General features: G+C 41.4%; 1 protein-coding gene across 1 annotated transcript; it reads right to left on the bottom strand.

Moving 5' to 3' along the window:
- Positions 1–228: 228 nt before the first annotated feature.
- Positions 229–16,020, bottom strand: mmp2 (matrix metallopeptidase 2). Its single transcript, XM_073464991.1, has 13 exons — positions 15,756–16,020; positions 15,369–15,595; positions 14,249–14,397; positions 12,832–12,960; positions 11,983–12,156; positions 11,117–11,290; positions 10,123–10,296; positions 9,237–9,392; positions 8,964–9,090; positions 4,624–4,760; positions 3,856–4,015; positions 3,423–3,532; positions 229–1,375 (listed from the first exon to the last, which is right to left on the bottom strand). Exons 1-13 carry the CDS (start codon positions 15,909–15,911, stop codon positions 1,272–1,274), a joined length of 1,977 nt encoding a protein of 658 aa, XP_073321092.1. The 5' UTR covers positions 15,912–16,020; the 3' UTR covers positions 229–1,271.
- Between the last annotated feature and the right edge of the window lie 339 nt (positions 16,021–16,359).

Here is a 16,359-nt window from a genome sequence, read left to right on the forward strand (position 1 = left end):
ATTACAAGTATTTTTTTTTTTACTTTTGATACATAGAATTGTGCTGATCAATCTCACAGTATGTACTTTGAGTATTTTACATTGTGGTTTTATTACTTCTATTCAAGTAAACGATGTGAAAGCCTCTTCCACGACCACTTCCAAGCACAATTGTTGATTGGCCCATGATTGTTGTGTATTAATCGCACAACTGAATGCTTTTTGAAAGTACGTATCACTGATCCGCAATATATTGAACATCTTTATTGATGACAGTAACAAAGTGCACAAGCATTAAAAACAACACAAAACACAATGACTGTATTGTTAAAAAACCCAAGAGAGAAACAAGACTATAAAAAAAAGATTATTAAACAATACTACTGCGGTACTCTTGCCATGATTCCATCATGCAGCAAACCAATACAGCCTCTGGAGGCAACCTGTGCCTTTTAATCTTTCTGTACCATTAATGAAGGGAAATGCAACATGGAGTCGCCACGGAGAAGAATTTGGTCTCCATACTGAGCAGTTCCCATGTATAGTCCTATACAAAGTGCTAACCAAATGAAGAATAATGTGTGCCTGCGAATACTACTTTCTGACATCCAGAGGATAATATAGAAATGTATATATATGTATAGGACTATATGCAAAAAGCAATCTCTAAAGCACCATTTTCGGTCAAACACATTGTGCAAAACTCATTTTTTCAAATGTAGTGCACATCAATGAGAAAATTAAATCAAAAGTGATACATTTATAAAAATGCACTAAGCACACTGGACATAGAAGTGATTCTAAGCCAACATGAATTCCTCATATGGTCTAAAAACAGCTTTTCAGAATTAAATTTGCATAAAACGGCAATATCTCACAGCACAGTATAGCACTGCGTTCAATGCAGTGTGGACATACCTGATGTCTGAGTTTCTTTTTTTAAAAAACAAACAAAAAAATGATAAAACAATTAAAAAAATGGGGGTACAAATGGTAATAAATCTGCATCAGCATTAAAAAAAATGAAACGTCATTATCACACAGTAATATAGCAAATATCCAGTCGCCTATGTCAGCCTGTGTATAAGGTCCCGAGGTGCCTTTCTACAAAGCTGGAGGCTGGTTATACGGGCTGGAAGGAACACGTCTCCCACAGAAACGTGCAGAGTTACCAGGATAAAAACTTAGAACAGTGTGCACTGCGGCGACCGCAATTTGTGTGCGATACTACGGCAATGTCCTCACGAGGCCAGATGTCATTGGAGGAATTAAGAGACATTTTGGGAAAATGCTCAACAGCCGAGCCAGTCCTTTGTGATTTCACCCAACTTGACGATCTTCAAGCTGCTGTCCTCCAGTTTGAAATAGTGGTCACCTTTGAAGAAGTAGCTGTAATCTGTGAAAGACAAGCACAATGTTTGCTGTAATGATGTGGATTTAAATGTTCAACCAGGCGCTGCTGAAGCTGATGTCCGGCCTCTCTCTCTGAATCATGCTAATCAGCGAGCATACAGAGGCACCTCTGTAGAGCAGCACAGACTTTGCTTTATATAAATATGTTGGTTCACTGCGTGGGGAAGGGGCTATGTGATGCTTACAGTAATGTGTGTAAGTTAGGAGAGCGGTAATGGAAAAATCCCTGGTTGCTTGCCATGCACAAAAATTATTTGCATCCCAACCTCTAACCTCAAAGATACATGAAGAGAGGGACGGTTTCAGCGGATGTTTACTGGTGGTGTCATGACGAAAATTCACCAACATTTTTTTTGCTCACAAACGAGTAAAGCTAACACGAGCCATCAAGCGGTAGATATATAAAATAACCGCTCTCCCTCTGACTGTCTTCTGTGAACATCAGACCGCAGATGACTCCCTAACTTCAGACATCCTCCCCCCTATTTTTTCTTTTCTTCATCATTTTCTTTTTGACAGTCAGTTCCCCTAAAATGTTCATTTCTGGGATATGACGCTGAAGGGTGTCATTGCCTGTTGGGCTGTGGATTATGAGAAGTTTTTATTAGTAGGGGCACGGTGCCAGACTCACTGATAGAGCTGACTGGATTTGCGTTCATTGTGACCAGAAGGAATGGCAGTCTGAAGACAGTGAACTACCACAGAGCACCAGCTCTGATCCAGCTGTAATCGAAGCAGCACAGCCGCCACAAAATCCTTTTTTCCCTGAAGTCTCCTTAAAGATTCAAACAAGGCTGCAGGCCCAGGATACATTCTGCTATTTTGTCTCTATTCTTCAATTTTAAACCAATACAGTAATTATTCATGGTTTATCTTCACATTCTTTTATCCTCCTTCAGAGAGTGATAGCAATTATTTCATCTTGTAAAAGATTATTTTATGTTTATAGTATTAATATTGTCACAAATGATGTGGTCACTGGTTAAGTTTTAGCCATGCTAGCCACACTGGTCTGGGATAAATACTGTCTGTCTGTTTATCAGTGGGACTACCATTTGGTCCTGACTTAAATATCTCACTATCTCTCCAATCTAATCTGTATTTCTAACTATTAGTTTGATTTCCATGAATTGTTGTAGAAACATTCATGGTCCCCAGATGATAAAGACCAATGACTTTGATCGTTCCCTGACTATTATAGCAGAGCCACCATGATGTTCATGTTAATATCTTAGAATGAAATGTCACAACCACCTTTGGATGGATTGCCATGAAATTTGTTTTTTTGTCCCTTTGACATTGATTCAAGTGTCCTGAATGAGATGTTTTAATTTGAATTTGTCCAATATTTTGGTACGTGCTTGCAAAATGTATTCCCATCACCCTCAGCTCTAGTTTTTTTTGATGTGCTAATGAATGATAGCGAGCCAATATGCTAAATTAAGATGGTGTTAATGGTTGAAGTTCTCATGAAGTATACTATATGCCAGTATCAGGCCCAACACTGGCAAAAAACAAAAAACACTGAAGGCTTTTTTAATGCCATTCTAGAGTTTGTAACTTCCTGGAAAATCATTAAAAATGTTGATGTTGAAAATATTTGCATATTCATATAGGGATTGCAATGTGGTGATTATATTTTGTTCTGCAAAAAAACATGTCAGACATCCATTAGAGTTCCTGTATGAATACATGTGTTAAGTTTATACTTGCAAGGCCTATAGGCCTACAGTAACATGTTAGCATTGTCATTGTGAGCATATTAGCATGTAGCTCAAACCACCACTTTGTCTAAGTACAGCCACAGCGAGCCTTGAGCACTGCTGTCTTCTGTCATGCTGTAATCACTTGGCTTGGAAAGTAAGTATGTGTAATTTTGCATGATTTGTAGCAAAGGAGCACGCTGCAAAACCTCTATTGTGGTCCTTTCATTTTCAGGTTTAGTCCATGCATTCATAGCTTTTGCTCTTCAAATCACCTGGAGCATCTGAATTCATCAATTAAAAGAAAAGAAAGATTTTTTTTTTTACCAATGTTGTTAAGACTGAAGGCAGCATCGATGCCGTCTGGGATGCCATTCCAAGAATCAGCAATGAGTTTGGGGAAGCCAGGGTCCATTCTCTTACTCTCTTCATCGTATCTGTAAACATAGTAAAAGTGCATTTGTATAATCCTTTAATAAGTACGAAACAATTCCCTCCCACACCCACACACACACACCACTCATACTTTTCCATGGTGATTAAACAGTTGTCAACACTATAAATTCCCATGTTGTGCAAGGGCTAACAGGCCTGTTGTGGTTTACAGTGCAGATTAGGTCACATCAAACTCTAACTAGATCCAGACGGAGCCAAGTACTGCCTGAAGGAACTGATGGCATCAACAAAACAAGCTAGGTTGCATCAGACAAGGGTTTCAGGTTTGCAAATGCCAAAGCAAATTCCAAGCAAACCTCCTGACCTCCAAAATTTGTCATCAGCAAACAGGTAAGTCTTCCTGTTCTTCCTAAAGTTGAAGACGGCGTCGATTTTCTGCAGGTCAGTGGGGAGTTCAAGGCTGGAGAGCCTCTTGGGATAGCCTTTCTCCAACGCATCTGCTTTGTAGACCCACATCTCGTTGCCTTGGAGGAAAGAGGAAGTAAAAAAAAAGTAGAATCATAGTGAATATAACAATTATGACATATGTTTGATTGATGCAAGGGCAATATTTCAACACAGAACTGTCTGACTGAGGTATTAGCCAATATTCCTGAAAATCTGTTGACCAAATATCATATGAGATCATTGCTTAATCATTCAGGGTAGCAAGTCTCCCCCATAGCCAAACCAGCTCTGCTGTTAATGTCTTCAAGGCTGACAAATATATTATGTAAATTTCATCAGTATTCAGGAAGGCTGTCATATAAGTAAAATGCAAAAAATGTTTCATAAACCACTAATAACTATGGTGGAATATCTCAAGTTTCCCAAGAGTGCACACTGCACACAAGAGCGCTCCGCCAACATTCCTGCTTCTCCTAATGTTTCAGTTCGTAGAAACGGCTGACCGTTGAGAGAAAGGCAGAGTGAAGACACCTCTTTATTAGTCATATAAATGGAACTGTCTGTTTGTCTGATCACCAGAGAAGTACAGGGAGGATGTGAACAGGGTGCACGGGTCATTTAAAAAGATATTCAGCGAGCTCTATATCTGCTATTTCCTCCCAGTTTTTTGTTTTCTCCAGCATACCTGCGAAGAACACCGTTTTCTCCTCCACTGGGTCTTCATAGGCAGCGTCAATCTTGGAGGGCAGGTCCGGCCAGTAGGTGGCCACCAGCATGGGGCCGTTGGGCTTGCTTCTGAAGTTGACTGACCTGAACAGGAACCTGGCACAAAGAGAGTGAGTGGGTGAGCGATCGTAAGGGTTGATGAGCTGGGGATGAAATGAGAGTGAAAGGGGGCACAGGGGGTGATGAGGAGGTGGGGGGAAGTGTGTGTCTGTGTGCGTCTGTGTGTAAGAGGAGGTTTTAGTGCAAGTGCTTCACTGGCCGAGCCAGCCACAATGGCCTGATTCATGAGCATCTGGTTCTCGTTAGGACTAAGGCTGCCGACGCCAGCGGAACAAGACCTATCTTGCCCGGATTTCCAATACACAGCTGCACAACAACGGCAGCTTCCCAAACTCTTTTCCACTGACCTATTTCTTGACAAGAAAACGATCTGCGATTGAAAAAAATAGTTGCAGTAATGATAAAGTGAGGAATAGAATAAAACTTTACCAACATATACACATATCCACAGTGTTGTATACATTTGTCAGCATTAAGGAAGAGACATATCTTAATCTGAAGTAGCCATCTAAATTGCATTATTGCAGCAGTGTTCTTGTGGATCAACACCAACAGTATCCAGAGGGCTTTTCTGTCTTTCCTTCCTGTCTCTATTTAATTTAGAACCAAAAATAAATAAATTATCTGACTAAGTGGTCGTTTAAGTGGACAGGACATAAAGATTTGTCCAGACCATTTCTGAGACTTCAAACCTTCAAGGAGGTAATCGGTTTAATCCTGCATTTGTTGCTGTCCAAGTACTGTCAAAACTGTGTGGTAATGCAGGATGGTGTTTGAGGTCTGTAATGCATCACGATGCGACAATAATGTAGCTCTGACGAAAATATCAGCAGGCATGCTGTTCGTTTTAATGTATTTTGTATCTCAAACAAGTTTTAAGCTGGAATGTAAAGAAGTGATTTGTTGTAAACGGTCAAAAACAAAATCGAATGACAAATCGTATCCATCTTGCTGCTGTCAAGTAAAAAGGCTTATAAACTAGCTTGCTGCGAGGTTCAAATTCTTAAGAATTATCGTATTTTTTCTGCAATATCCATTTACTTTGTTTACATTCAGTAATTACCTTCCTATATGGTAGTTTTTAGTGATAGCGCAGTTGCCTACGTGGCACGAGGTGTGTACAGGGAAAGCCATGCATGTCATCCATCACAATTATATCCTTACTGTTCACTGTCTTCACACTGTCAGAGCTGTAACAAGTTACTGCTAATGCAAATAAACCATTTCCTACTGCTGCTACTTCACATTAGAAGTGTTCACAATGGTGTCTTTTATTGTGAACAGCCACAGGAAACCACACCATCAGCATGTGGTTGTTAGATATTCTGTCCATTAGAGGGCATTAACACACATCAGTTTCCTTGCAAGTAGTAATAAAAAAGCACAAAATGCCAATTTCTACATAATGTTGTTTTAAGCTAGACACTGGTGAGCACTGTGATGAGTAGGAGGGAGGCATCGCTTCTGATATTGTGACGTTAGAGGTTAATGCTAAGAGGTTAGCACATTGAACGTGAGGTTGTGATTCGGAAAACTTTCCTGTTCATCAGACGTGACATTGAAAGCATCTTGTTTTCACGTGTTTTCAGGGCAGAAACATCATAACAGAGACAGAAAAGTCAATTTATGGGAGATCGGCAGGATACTGAATGCTGTAGTTTTATCACCCTAGCTTATCGTTAGCTTAAGCTACACTCTGTTAACTTAGCGTAAAGTTAGCTACCTGGCTAAATGTCAATCAAAACCAACGTTCGGGGCTTTGTTGTCTCACAGCACAAGCACTTTTACCCACCGCTTGTCAGCACGCAAGCAAGGACACGGGGCCGAGGGCAGAGCGGGGTTAACATTGTAGATTCATGGCGATTACTCATCATTGCCAACATATCCATAAAAAAAACACACACATTGGAATAGTAATTGCAGCATTTGATTAGTATTTATTTCTCCACTATTTGAATTTGTTCCAACAGCCCTACCTTGCTGTGGTATTTAAGTACACTTGCTGCTACCATGGAAACTACTGTTCCTTTATCAAATCCACCAGGATTGAAATCTTAAGGATTACAAGTTAATATATTTTATATTGCAAACAGCCTCTGTACCACATGCATCTGCACAAGAACATAGGTTACTTTAAAAAGGCCTAGTCTGTAGGTTGACCAAACTGTATCTATGAGACATACTTTATAATTACCTTCTCCTTAATCCTTCAGACAGACAAAGACACAGTTTTATGCTGAGCTCAGGGAGTGCTATGAGCATGACTCACTGTATCATGTCAAGATTTGTCCTACATCAGAAATATGCTGAGGCAGGAGAGAGAAGGGGGGGGGGGGATCCTACTTTTATAATGGGGGAGTCAAGTGAGCATTAGCCCTGGAACCTAGAGGGGCAACACGTTTTCTCTGAAGCTGAACTTGGCTTGCACCGGAGCTCTACAGCTTACAAACCTGTCATGGTCTTGAGGCAGCTCATTAAGCCTCTGCCCTTACCGAAACTTTACTAATCTCAGACTTCAGAGAGATCTACTATACTGTACATTCACCTCCTTGAGATTACTCTGTCCTCAATTTCTCTCCCTTGCCTTCACATCAGTCTCGTCTCAGCCTTTTTTTTCACATAGAAACTGAACTTTAAGGAATATCAAATCAAAACTTGCTGCATGAAAGTATTACACAAAGCCTCGGGATGGTTACACAAGAGAGCCAAAAACCCAGTGAGCTGCCAAACATGGAGCAAAATAGCCTTTCAATGTCAAGAAGCTCTTTAATAAGTCTATATGCATGTTTCTGCTACTGTACATGCAGACCGGTGCGCCTTTCCTCACCGGCTGAAAACTATTGCTCCAGATTAAGACAGTTTAACATCTGTTGAAATTGGCCTGGCTGCAAATGCCAGAAGAGTGGAGTCGCCCCCTGACTCGAAGAGAATAAAAGGAATATAACGTAGATTATAGCTACCCCACAACCCCCTAAATGACATTTTGGCATATGTGTGTTACAATTAATGATCATAGGACAGCAATGCTGGGTCATTATATGAGCTTACACAATCATAAACAGTTCAGATGACTATCAGGTACACTCATCTGTTGGTTTGATACTTCATCAGTCTGAATTTTTGGCTACTAGTGCATTATCTGAAGTGTCTTGTGATTTTCAGCCCAGCTTGATTTCCAAAAAATAGGCCAATGTTTGGCGTGCACTGCAAAAGAGTGGGCCACAGCAAGGTAAAAAGCAGGCTTGTGGCTTGTTTCTCCCAGTTTCTAACTCAAGGTTCTCCTAGAGGAAACCAGGCTAACTGAAAGACTACACTCTTTGGTACGGAGGTATGCTGGTCTGTTTGCTTTGGACACATTTCCAAAATGGCCATGACAGATATACAGCTCTGTTAGCCTTCAAATTGCGAGGAGTCTGTGTTTCTGCACAGCTAGAAGCGTTAATACATCATAACTAGCACGGATGCTATTTGTCTTTTTCAGTTCCTTTCCTACCACGTTATTGCTTTAGTTCAAAGTGACCCTCAGGAGAATTTTTCTATAACCAACTTCAGCTGCTGTGATGAAAACATTCACCTCCCTACGGTAAAACACACTGAGTCACAAAGACTGTTGACAAAACCACAGCGCTCGATGAAACTCCTCTTCTCCACAGGGTCAGCCAGTAGACACAGTCAGTTTAGAAGACTTTGGATTCACTGGCGCCGGTGAAAGAGAGGACTGTGTTTAGGACTGATGACTGTTTTGGTTGTCACTGCATGAGTAGAGGACTAGTTTGTTTTTCCCCTCTCACTAATTGTCGCATCACAAAAACAATTATCTAAACCATGATGTTCAAGTGGCACAAGATTACAATACGGGAAAAGTTAATTAACAAGAAGCCTCATGTGTAGCTGCTCATGGTTTACAGGAAAATGATTATGAAATCTGGTTTGTGTACGCTGCCTTATTTCACTTGCATGATTCATAAAATCAGAAGTGGGCTATCGGGTTCTCTTTTTGACGTTCTTCCTGGAGATCACGGACAGGAAATTTAACCAGACTTTGGCAGGGCTTGCAAGTTTCAAGAGAATCTAACTTGGACTTAACATTGCATTTGTGACTCAGAGAGCTAATGAAAACACTGTAGCTCGCAGACCCAAACAACATGGACTGTGGATGGATTGATTGACCCCATTGTACCTCATGTTTTATATTTAATTGAGCTCAAAACATTAGGACTTTTTGTTTGATTCGATTACCTGTCCTTGAAGAAGAAGGTCTCTCCTCTGATCTGCGCTACAGCATCAAAGACAACTGGCTCTTTACATATGTCCATTGGAGTGACCGGGCCCTGGGTTGGAGTAAAAGGCTGGTCTGTCGAGGCACCTGTTTATAAGAGAATTACCAGAATATTTACACACTCACAGTACATTCATCTTTCCTGACATCGAGTGAGAAAAACATTGCTTTTGTTCTGGTATTCGGCTTAATCCCTGTCGAGGAAACTAGCCAAATGTGACATTTCATCTCACCGTAGAGCTCCTGGATGCCTTTGATGTCATCGTGAGAAAGTCTGAAGTCTTTCGTGTAAGTGTAAATGGGGGCCATCAATGCTCCGGGGTCCTGAGAGTGCTCCAGGCCAAGGGCATGACCAAACTCATGGGCTGCCACCAGGAACAAACTGTAGCCTGAAACACACAACACAATCGGGAAACTTCACTTAGAACAGTGAATACCTCTTTATAAAACACAGATACTTTACAGAAGAAAATGGGTATTGGATGATACGGATAAGTCAGTTGGTACTTTTGGAGTCTGGACAATTCAGACTGACAACCTAAACCTGACGTAAAGCTTTATCTTTCTGTTTATTGGGAATGTACCTGAAGTAAGGGCGACTGTAAACCTACCTTGATGTCACCCATTGGTTTGCCATTTCCGTCGAAGAAGAAGTTAAAGAAGTGACCTTATGTAGTCGAGAGTGTGAAGCTGAGGAGCGTATGCATTGCTACGCCTGAATCCTGACTGATAGCAACGCTACCAAGCGAAGCCACGCCCCAAAGCATACCCGGCTTTATTTATCTATTTTACTCTAAATGGGACCACAGTTTACAAAACGAACATTATGATGTGTTAAAGAAGACTTGAAATTATGAATTGAAACCATAAAATCATAAGGAAACTGTTTACTGAGATAATAAATCAAGTGAAAGGTAAGGTCATTTCCTCATAAGCTTACATACAATTTGTCTTCCTTATGAAACCAGTGGAGTCGCTGCATGTGTCTCAAGGGTAACAAAATGACTAATGCATAGTTTTTCTGTAATTGTCTAAACTATCTGGCTCATTATTCCGTCTTTTGTGGCAAATCCACTCGCCAGACCTACAGCAAGAAAAACCCACAAATAGTATTCATACCTTGGTCAGGACAGAAACCCCATTTGCGGTCATCGTCGTAGCTCTTGCTGGCGGCGCACCACATCTTGCCATCGCTGCGTCCTGATGAGGTGCAGGACTCATAAGTGTCTCCCAAGAAGGTGAAGGGGAAGACACAGGGGCTTCCCTCTGCGTTTCCTCCCACTGTTGACATGGCTGTAGGAGGCAACAAATGGTAAAACTGATGTAAACGAAAGTGAAATGTGCCGTGAACTTAGTTCCCTTCACTGTCTTATGAACTCATTCATACGCCAAGAATATTTTCTTCAGAACAGTTGGTTTGTATTATGTTGTGAAGAGAGCGCAGATGATGTTGAAACAGCATCATGAAAGCACTGGCACAACACACATGACATCAATAACTAATCCACTGGGCGCAAAACCAAAAAGCATCCGCCCACTTTGATTTTCTTTCAAAGACAGATAATTTTCAATCTGGCAAGACTGCTTTTTTGTGCTGTTTGTGCAAAAAATTTTATAATTTCCTTTTCAGCACAAGCTATCACACAAGGCTAAACAACGAAGCTTCATTCCTCATCAATTAGAACCAGATGAAAGTTGGAGCGGTCGTATCTCTCTCTGTCCATCTCACTGTACGTCTGTCTCCCTCCCTACTACACTGCCTCAACCTTAAAACCAGTCCCACTGACAGAATGGAAAATAAGCCCTGCCACTGCACATTAAAATACTTTCACAGCCACTCAGCAGACCACGAGCAAGACTGAAAACCCCAGCTGGAGCATTCCTGCAGACCAGCACCCAGCAGGGCACCATACACTGCACATCCAAATAAACACAGCCAGTAAAATGCACTGTATGCGTCGAAAGCAAGCACATAACCCACATAAACAGAGGACAATGTAAATAATAGTATGCACATCTGAGGTTGTCTGCACTATAGAACAGGAAGAATCCATTTTTCAAACTATTTGGTAATAACTCATATGCATAACAGGCTGTAGATGTCACCACCTACCAGTTTCAGGGCAGAACCCGAAGGTTTTGTCGCGGTCATAGTCGTCAGTGGTGGCACACCAGCGGTAACCGTCATCCCTGCCTGAAGTGGTGCAGCTGTCAAACTTCTCTCCCTGAAAGTTGAAGGGGAATTTACAGGGAGCGCCCTCTGCGTTGCCACCCAGGGTGAAGAGTACTGTAAAACAAATATTATAAAATACAAAGAAGTGTTACAGAGAAAGTATAAACATTTCACACAGCATGTTTTCACGTAAGCGTCTCAGACCACTTGACCCCTGAGGGATGATGTAAGAGCAAGGGGCTCAGAGAAGAAGAGAAATATGAGTTAAGAAAATAAATGGAATGATTTTTTTTTTTTTTTCTTTTTACATCAGTACAATAGCTTAACAGAACAGACGGCACCAGTACAAACTCGTGTTCTCATCATATAAAACAAGTCAGTACATGTGTACTTTGGCGCTGAGCATCAATAGACATGTGATCATGTTAGTACCATGGACAGCAGCACAACACAGATAAACAAAATGTTTAACAAAGCCCAGTGTTCTAAAGTGGGGCAGTGACTTGGAAAAGAAATATTCCACAATCCACTCCAAACAAAAAAAAAACAACACTTTCCTGGCATACTGTTCAACCTACTTTCTCTCTGTCCAAAATCAGCAGAAAAGCTTTGAATATAGCAAGAATCTGATATGAAGAATTACTTTGCCAGTATAGGAAACACTGCTTTAATTTCAGTCCAGTAAGATGCAAGTAGGGCATGGCACCAGTGCTGCTGAGGTCAAATGGGGCCACAACATTAAATATACGGACACAAGAGCGTGTTGTTACGTCAAAAAGGAAAAGAGAACCGCAGGATAAACTTACATTCATGGGGACAGAAGCCATATTTGCCGTCGTCGTCGAAGTTGTACGTGGTCGAGCACCACAGGAAACCGTCGTCACGGCCCTGAGATGTACAGCTGTTGTACTCGGTGCCCATGAACAGGAAGGGGAATTTACAGAACTCTCCATCAGCGTTGCCAAACTTCACCTTCACCACTGTTAAAAAGATTAAAGCTCATATTGACATTTTTCCACATTTTAGCTGGAACTTTTTTTTTACTGTAAACCTTTTAAGTGTCAGTTATTTTCCCAAATCAATGTAAAGGCGACATGATATTCAATATGATAAACTCACAAATTCAGGATTAAGGTATGTCTTCAATCTAATAAATGAAATAAATCTTGCAAAAGCACCGATTTAATACAAAAAGACAGTTCATTCTAAGCGCTCTGAGACGGGGGAACTATGTTTATAGATTATTTCTGCACAGATGATGAAATCAGAGAAAGAGGATATGAAAAATGGGGAAACACACAAAACTATCTGGGTCAGGGCGTGCAAATAAATGCATGCAATAGAGAGTTTTTTTTTTCTATTCGGCTTCCAGATGGCTGAGGTTTGTCATATCAAGTGCCAGAAAGTTCAGACAAAGTTAAGAAAATCAAAACAAAGTATTTGAAAGTCAAATCAGGATTTGGGTTATCAGCCCTGTCATCTCACAAACATTAATCGAATTCCATGAAGTGGTACTTTTCATTTGTTTTGAATAAAAGACTGGGTATGCATATCATGCATCTTTCGACAAATTCATATAAGTTATATTCTGTTCCTGCACGAATCCCAGTTTCAGTGAGATACACTTGAATGCACTTGAAGTGTTTCTCTGTTACCTTGGCCGTCTCCCAGCGTCCACTGCTCATCATCATCGAAGTGGGAGTCTCCTCCAATCCCTGGCCCTGGAGCAAATGCATGAGCCAAGAGGCCATCTTTCCCGTCAAAGGGGTAACCATCTCCGTGCTCTGTTGATGACATCATTCAGTGTTAACACTCAAAGACAACAATCCGAGGTCATTTTCTTTTCACAAACAGGCACAAGTGGTTCAGCAGTGAAGCTCCATATATTAGCCAGCCAGTAAGTGGTGTGTATTTGTGCCTGTATTAAATATTCCTCGCTATTTTCGTCTCTGAAACAACAGCCTCACATGCTCTGAAGTGGCTGCTTCTGTTTGTGTTCCGCTATAATTATCAGATTCCTGCTCGACAGGGTCAGCTGTGGCTAGACAGACTGATGTTATGACACTGTGAGCGAATATCAAACGGTTATTTTCGTTGGAATGACCCATGTGAAGACCACAATTCCCATTATTGTATAAAGTGTTCCTTAAATGTAGGTTAGCCCGGTGGTGTGGAGTCACTGTAATAACATGTTGGTTATTGCTCCTTCACCATTACTCAACAAGGCCGTGACCTTCTGTTCAACTCTTTTCCTAACTTGGGTTTCTGTTTATCCTTTCTGAAGTGGAAGGCGACTTCACGTAATCGTTACTTTGTTATTAGAGTGCTTAAACAGTCTTTCTGGGGAAAATATTTGAATTCTAACCTGAAATAACATTTCTGTGCCCCATTAAGTGTATCAGCATACTCTTCTGTTTCTCATATCCCAGAATTGAGACGAAGAAGACAAATGTGACTCACTACTACAGTAAACAGGGTTCTTTGAGGGCACGTGAGGACATCTTATTGTGAAAGAAACCTAATTTCGTTATTGGAATTTGAGTTGCAAATATAAATGATGTGAATCCAAGTGGTGTCAGGGTCCTGAAACAACAGCGCCACCTGCTCATAAATACTGACCAACAATACAGAGATAAACTGTCAAAAGTTCAACCGACTACACTTCCCCCCCTCTGTCTGAGAGGCTCTGATATACCCTGAATACCTGGTCTGCTCTGATTGGTCAGTTCACACACGCCTGAGCCCTCTGGTTGGCTCTGTCGTGTTTTCAGCTTCCGGTAAGCTTCACTTTTTATGCTGATTATGGGCATAAATCGTGCAAATAAGTAACATGGAACACCGAATTAAAAGCGGGATGACTAATGAGGCGTTTCAGGTACTTCAGGAGCAGTTTTTTCTGTGGGAGAAAGGAGCTCCCATTTGTGGGGACTTTGGGCTCTTTAACTTTTACATGCACACAGGAACCTATACAACACACTGATGGAAAGGAAAAACTGAAAACACATAATGGATCTCCTTTAAGTACAGTAACTTATAAATACAATTGTCTATGACTCTTTATACAAGTATTACCATTGCGGCCAAAATTAATCATGATGTCGGCCTCTCCGTCCATGAGGCGGGTGAAGGACAGTGGAGTAACATCACTCCATACTTTGAAGGCTCTGAAGAAAGCATCATTGATGACTTCCTCATCCAGATCGGGCGTGTATCCGAGGATTCTGTAGAGATAACAAAGAGTCAGTTTCATTCTATAACGAGACGAAGACGTAAAATAAAAGCAAGAAATGTCTTAAAAACAAAAGGTGCGTGTGAGTAGAATTATCACAAGTTCTCTTTCCTCTACTTGAGGTCGTGGAAAAGAATCCAGCAAACAGTGTATGAATCATCTGGTGAAAAATGCTCCTGAAACATTGTTCAGCCACAAACCCTGTTGTATGCCTGTCTACACAGCCCTCCCCTAAAAAACAGTCTAAGATCTCGTCGTTGTTATTGTCTTTGGCTCGCAGCCTTTCCTTACAAAACACACTGTAGGCAGACGGGCTGGAACGATCAGGGCACACACAAAAAAACGCCGATATAAATAAACCAATCCCACATTGTTGTAAACCTCAAACGCAACGACAACAAAAGACCTGACACATACTGTGTAGGAATGCTGGTGTTAGCAAGACACAAGATGCAAGCTGCACAGTGACTGTCTGGATGGGGGTGGGGTGGACTGGTGGTGGCTGAGGGAAGGGAGGGTGGAGAGGGTGGGGGTCAGGCAGGGCCAAGCTGTGGTCCATCTATCAAAGCAAACAGACTCTGGCTTTGTACTTGTACTCATCAAACGCTGCTTTGGGAATTACATCCAAACTAGCAGATTGCAGGGTTATTGAGTGAGTCAGACATATTGGCGATAGTGTTTCTCAACGCTTAGGGTTTTATTGGTCAAGTTAGTTTACCCTCCTGCGACTGGCAAGCATTTGTGGTACATGCATCTAAAAAAACTTCAGGCCAAGGTGTAACGTCATCTCCTTTCTTATAGGCCATGTACTTAAAACTTCCATGATGTCATCATCTAAGCATTAGTGGGACCCTCTCCCATCATAAAAACAGCACATGCAGGATCAAAATTAACACCCAAAGTGCAGAACAAATCCAGTGCTTCTTCAGAAAAACTGTGCAGGTAATGTAAAAATCCCCTGACCTGTAAGTGATGTCTTTCTTCTGCCACATGGGTTTCCTGTGGAAGAAGTTGTAATTGGCCACATCTGGGACGCCACAGCGGGGCTTTTTCATGATGTCCACAGTTTTGGCATCAATCTCTCCAGTTTCTTGCAGAGCGAAGAACTTTTGCATTTTCTTCAGGGTGTCCTTGAGCACCATAAGGTTACATCTGTCTTGTGGGCATCCATAAAACTTATTCAGATAGTGCTGAAGGAAGAAACAAAGAACATTAGAAAAATATGGAATAAATAATGTACAAAATATTCCCCAACAGTTCAGCTCTTATAACTGTACAAACTGTTATTCAACAGCTCTCTGACACTTTTAAACAGTTTATTTATTTATTTTTTATGAAAAACAAACTTACCAGAGCAACTTCTTTGTCTGTTTTGGGAGTAGTATCATCTCCAGGAAACCTGATTATGGGCGAGGGGGCAGCATATGTTGCTTGAAAGGCGATGAACTGCACCAAAAACACTTTGAGAACGATCCGACGACAGCTAAATATCGTCGGAAAGCCCATTTTCTCCTGTTTTACTGGTTCTCAGCCTTGGTTAACGTCGCTCGCTCTGTGCTGCAGTCTTTCCACCCCGTCAGCTTGGGTTGCCTCTGCTCCTCTGCACGGTTTTTTTTTTCCTCCTTAACGGGACATCCTGCACCTCGGCTCTATGAACTTTCTCAGTTCTGCTTGCACATGCACTTTTTCGCCCCGACAGCTTTCTGCGCAGTCTCCAGGTTGGGAAATAGGAGCGGGGGAGCCCACAGACAGGAATAATTCCCTGCTTACTCATACGTTTGGGTTTTGCGCAAACCTCGAATGACTGAGAGGGGAAGGACGGAATTAAAAAGGCTATAATGTCCAGAAATGATAACTAATTGCAGATGTGGCCACATTTTATTGTCTTTCTCATGTTCACAAACTCATCTAATGCCATCCAGTGGTACAGGTGGGTTAAATGCTGTGCTGGTGA

This window comes from Pagrus major, chromosome 4 (assembly GCF_040436345.1).
Source record: "Pagrus major chromosome 4, Pma_NU_1.0".
Lineage (NCBI taxonomy): Eukaryota > Metazoa > Chordata > Actinopteri > Spariformes > Sparidae > Pagrus > Pagrus major.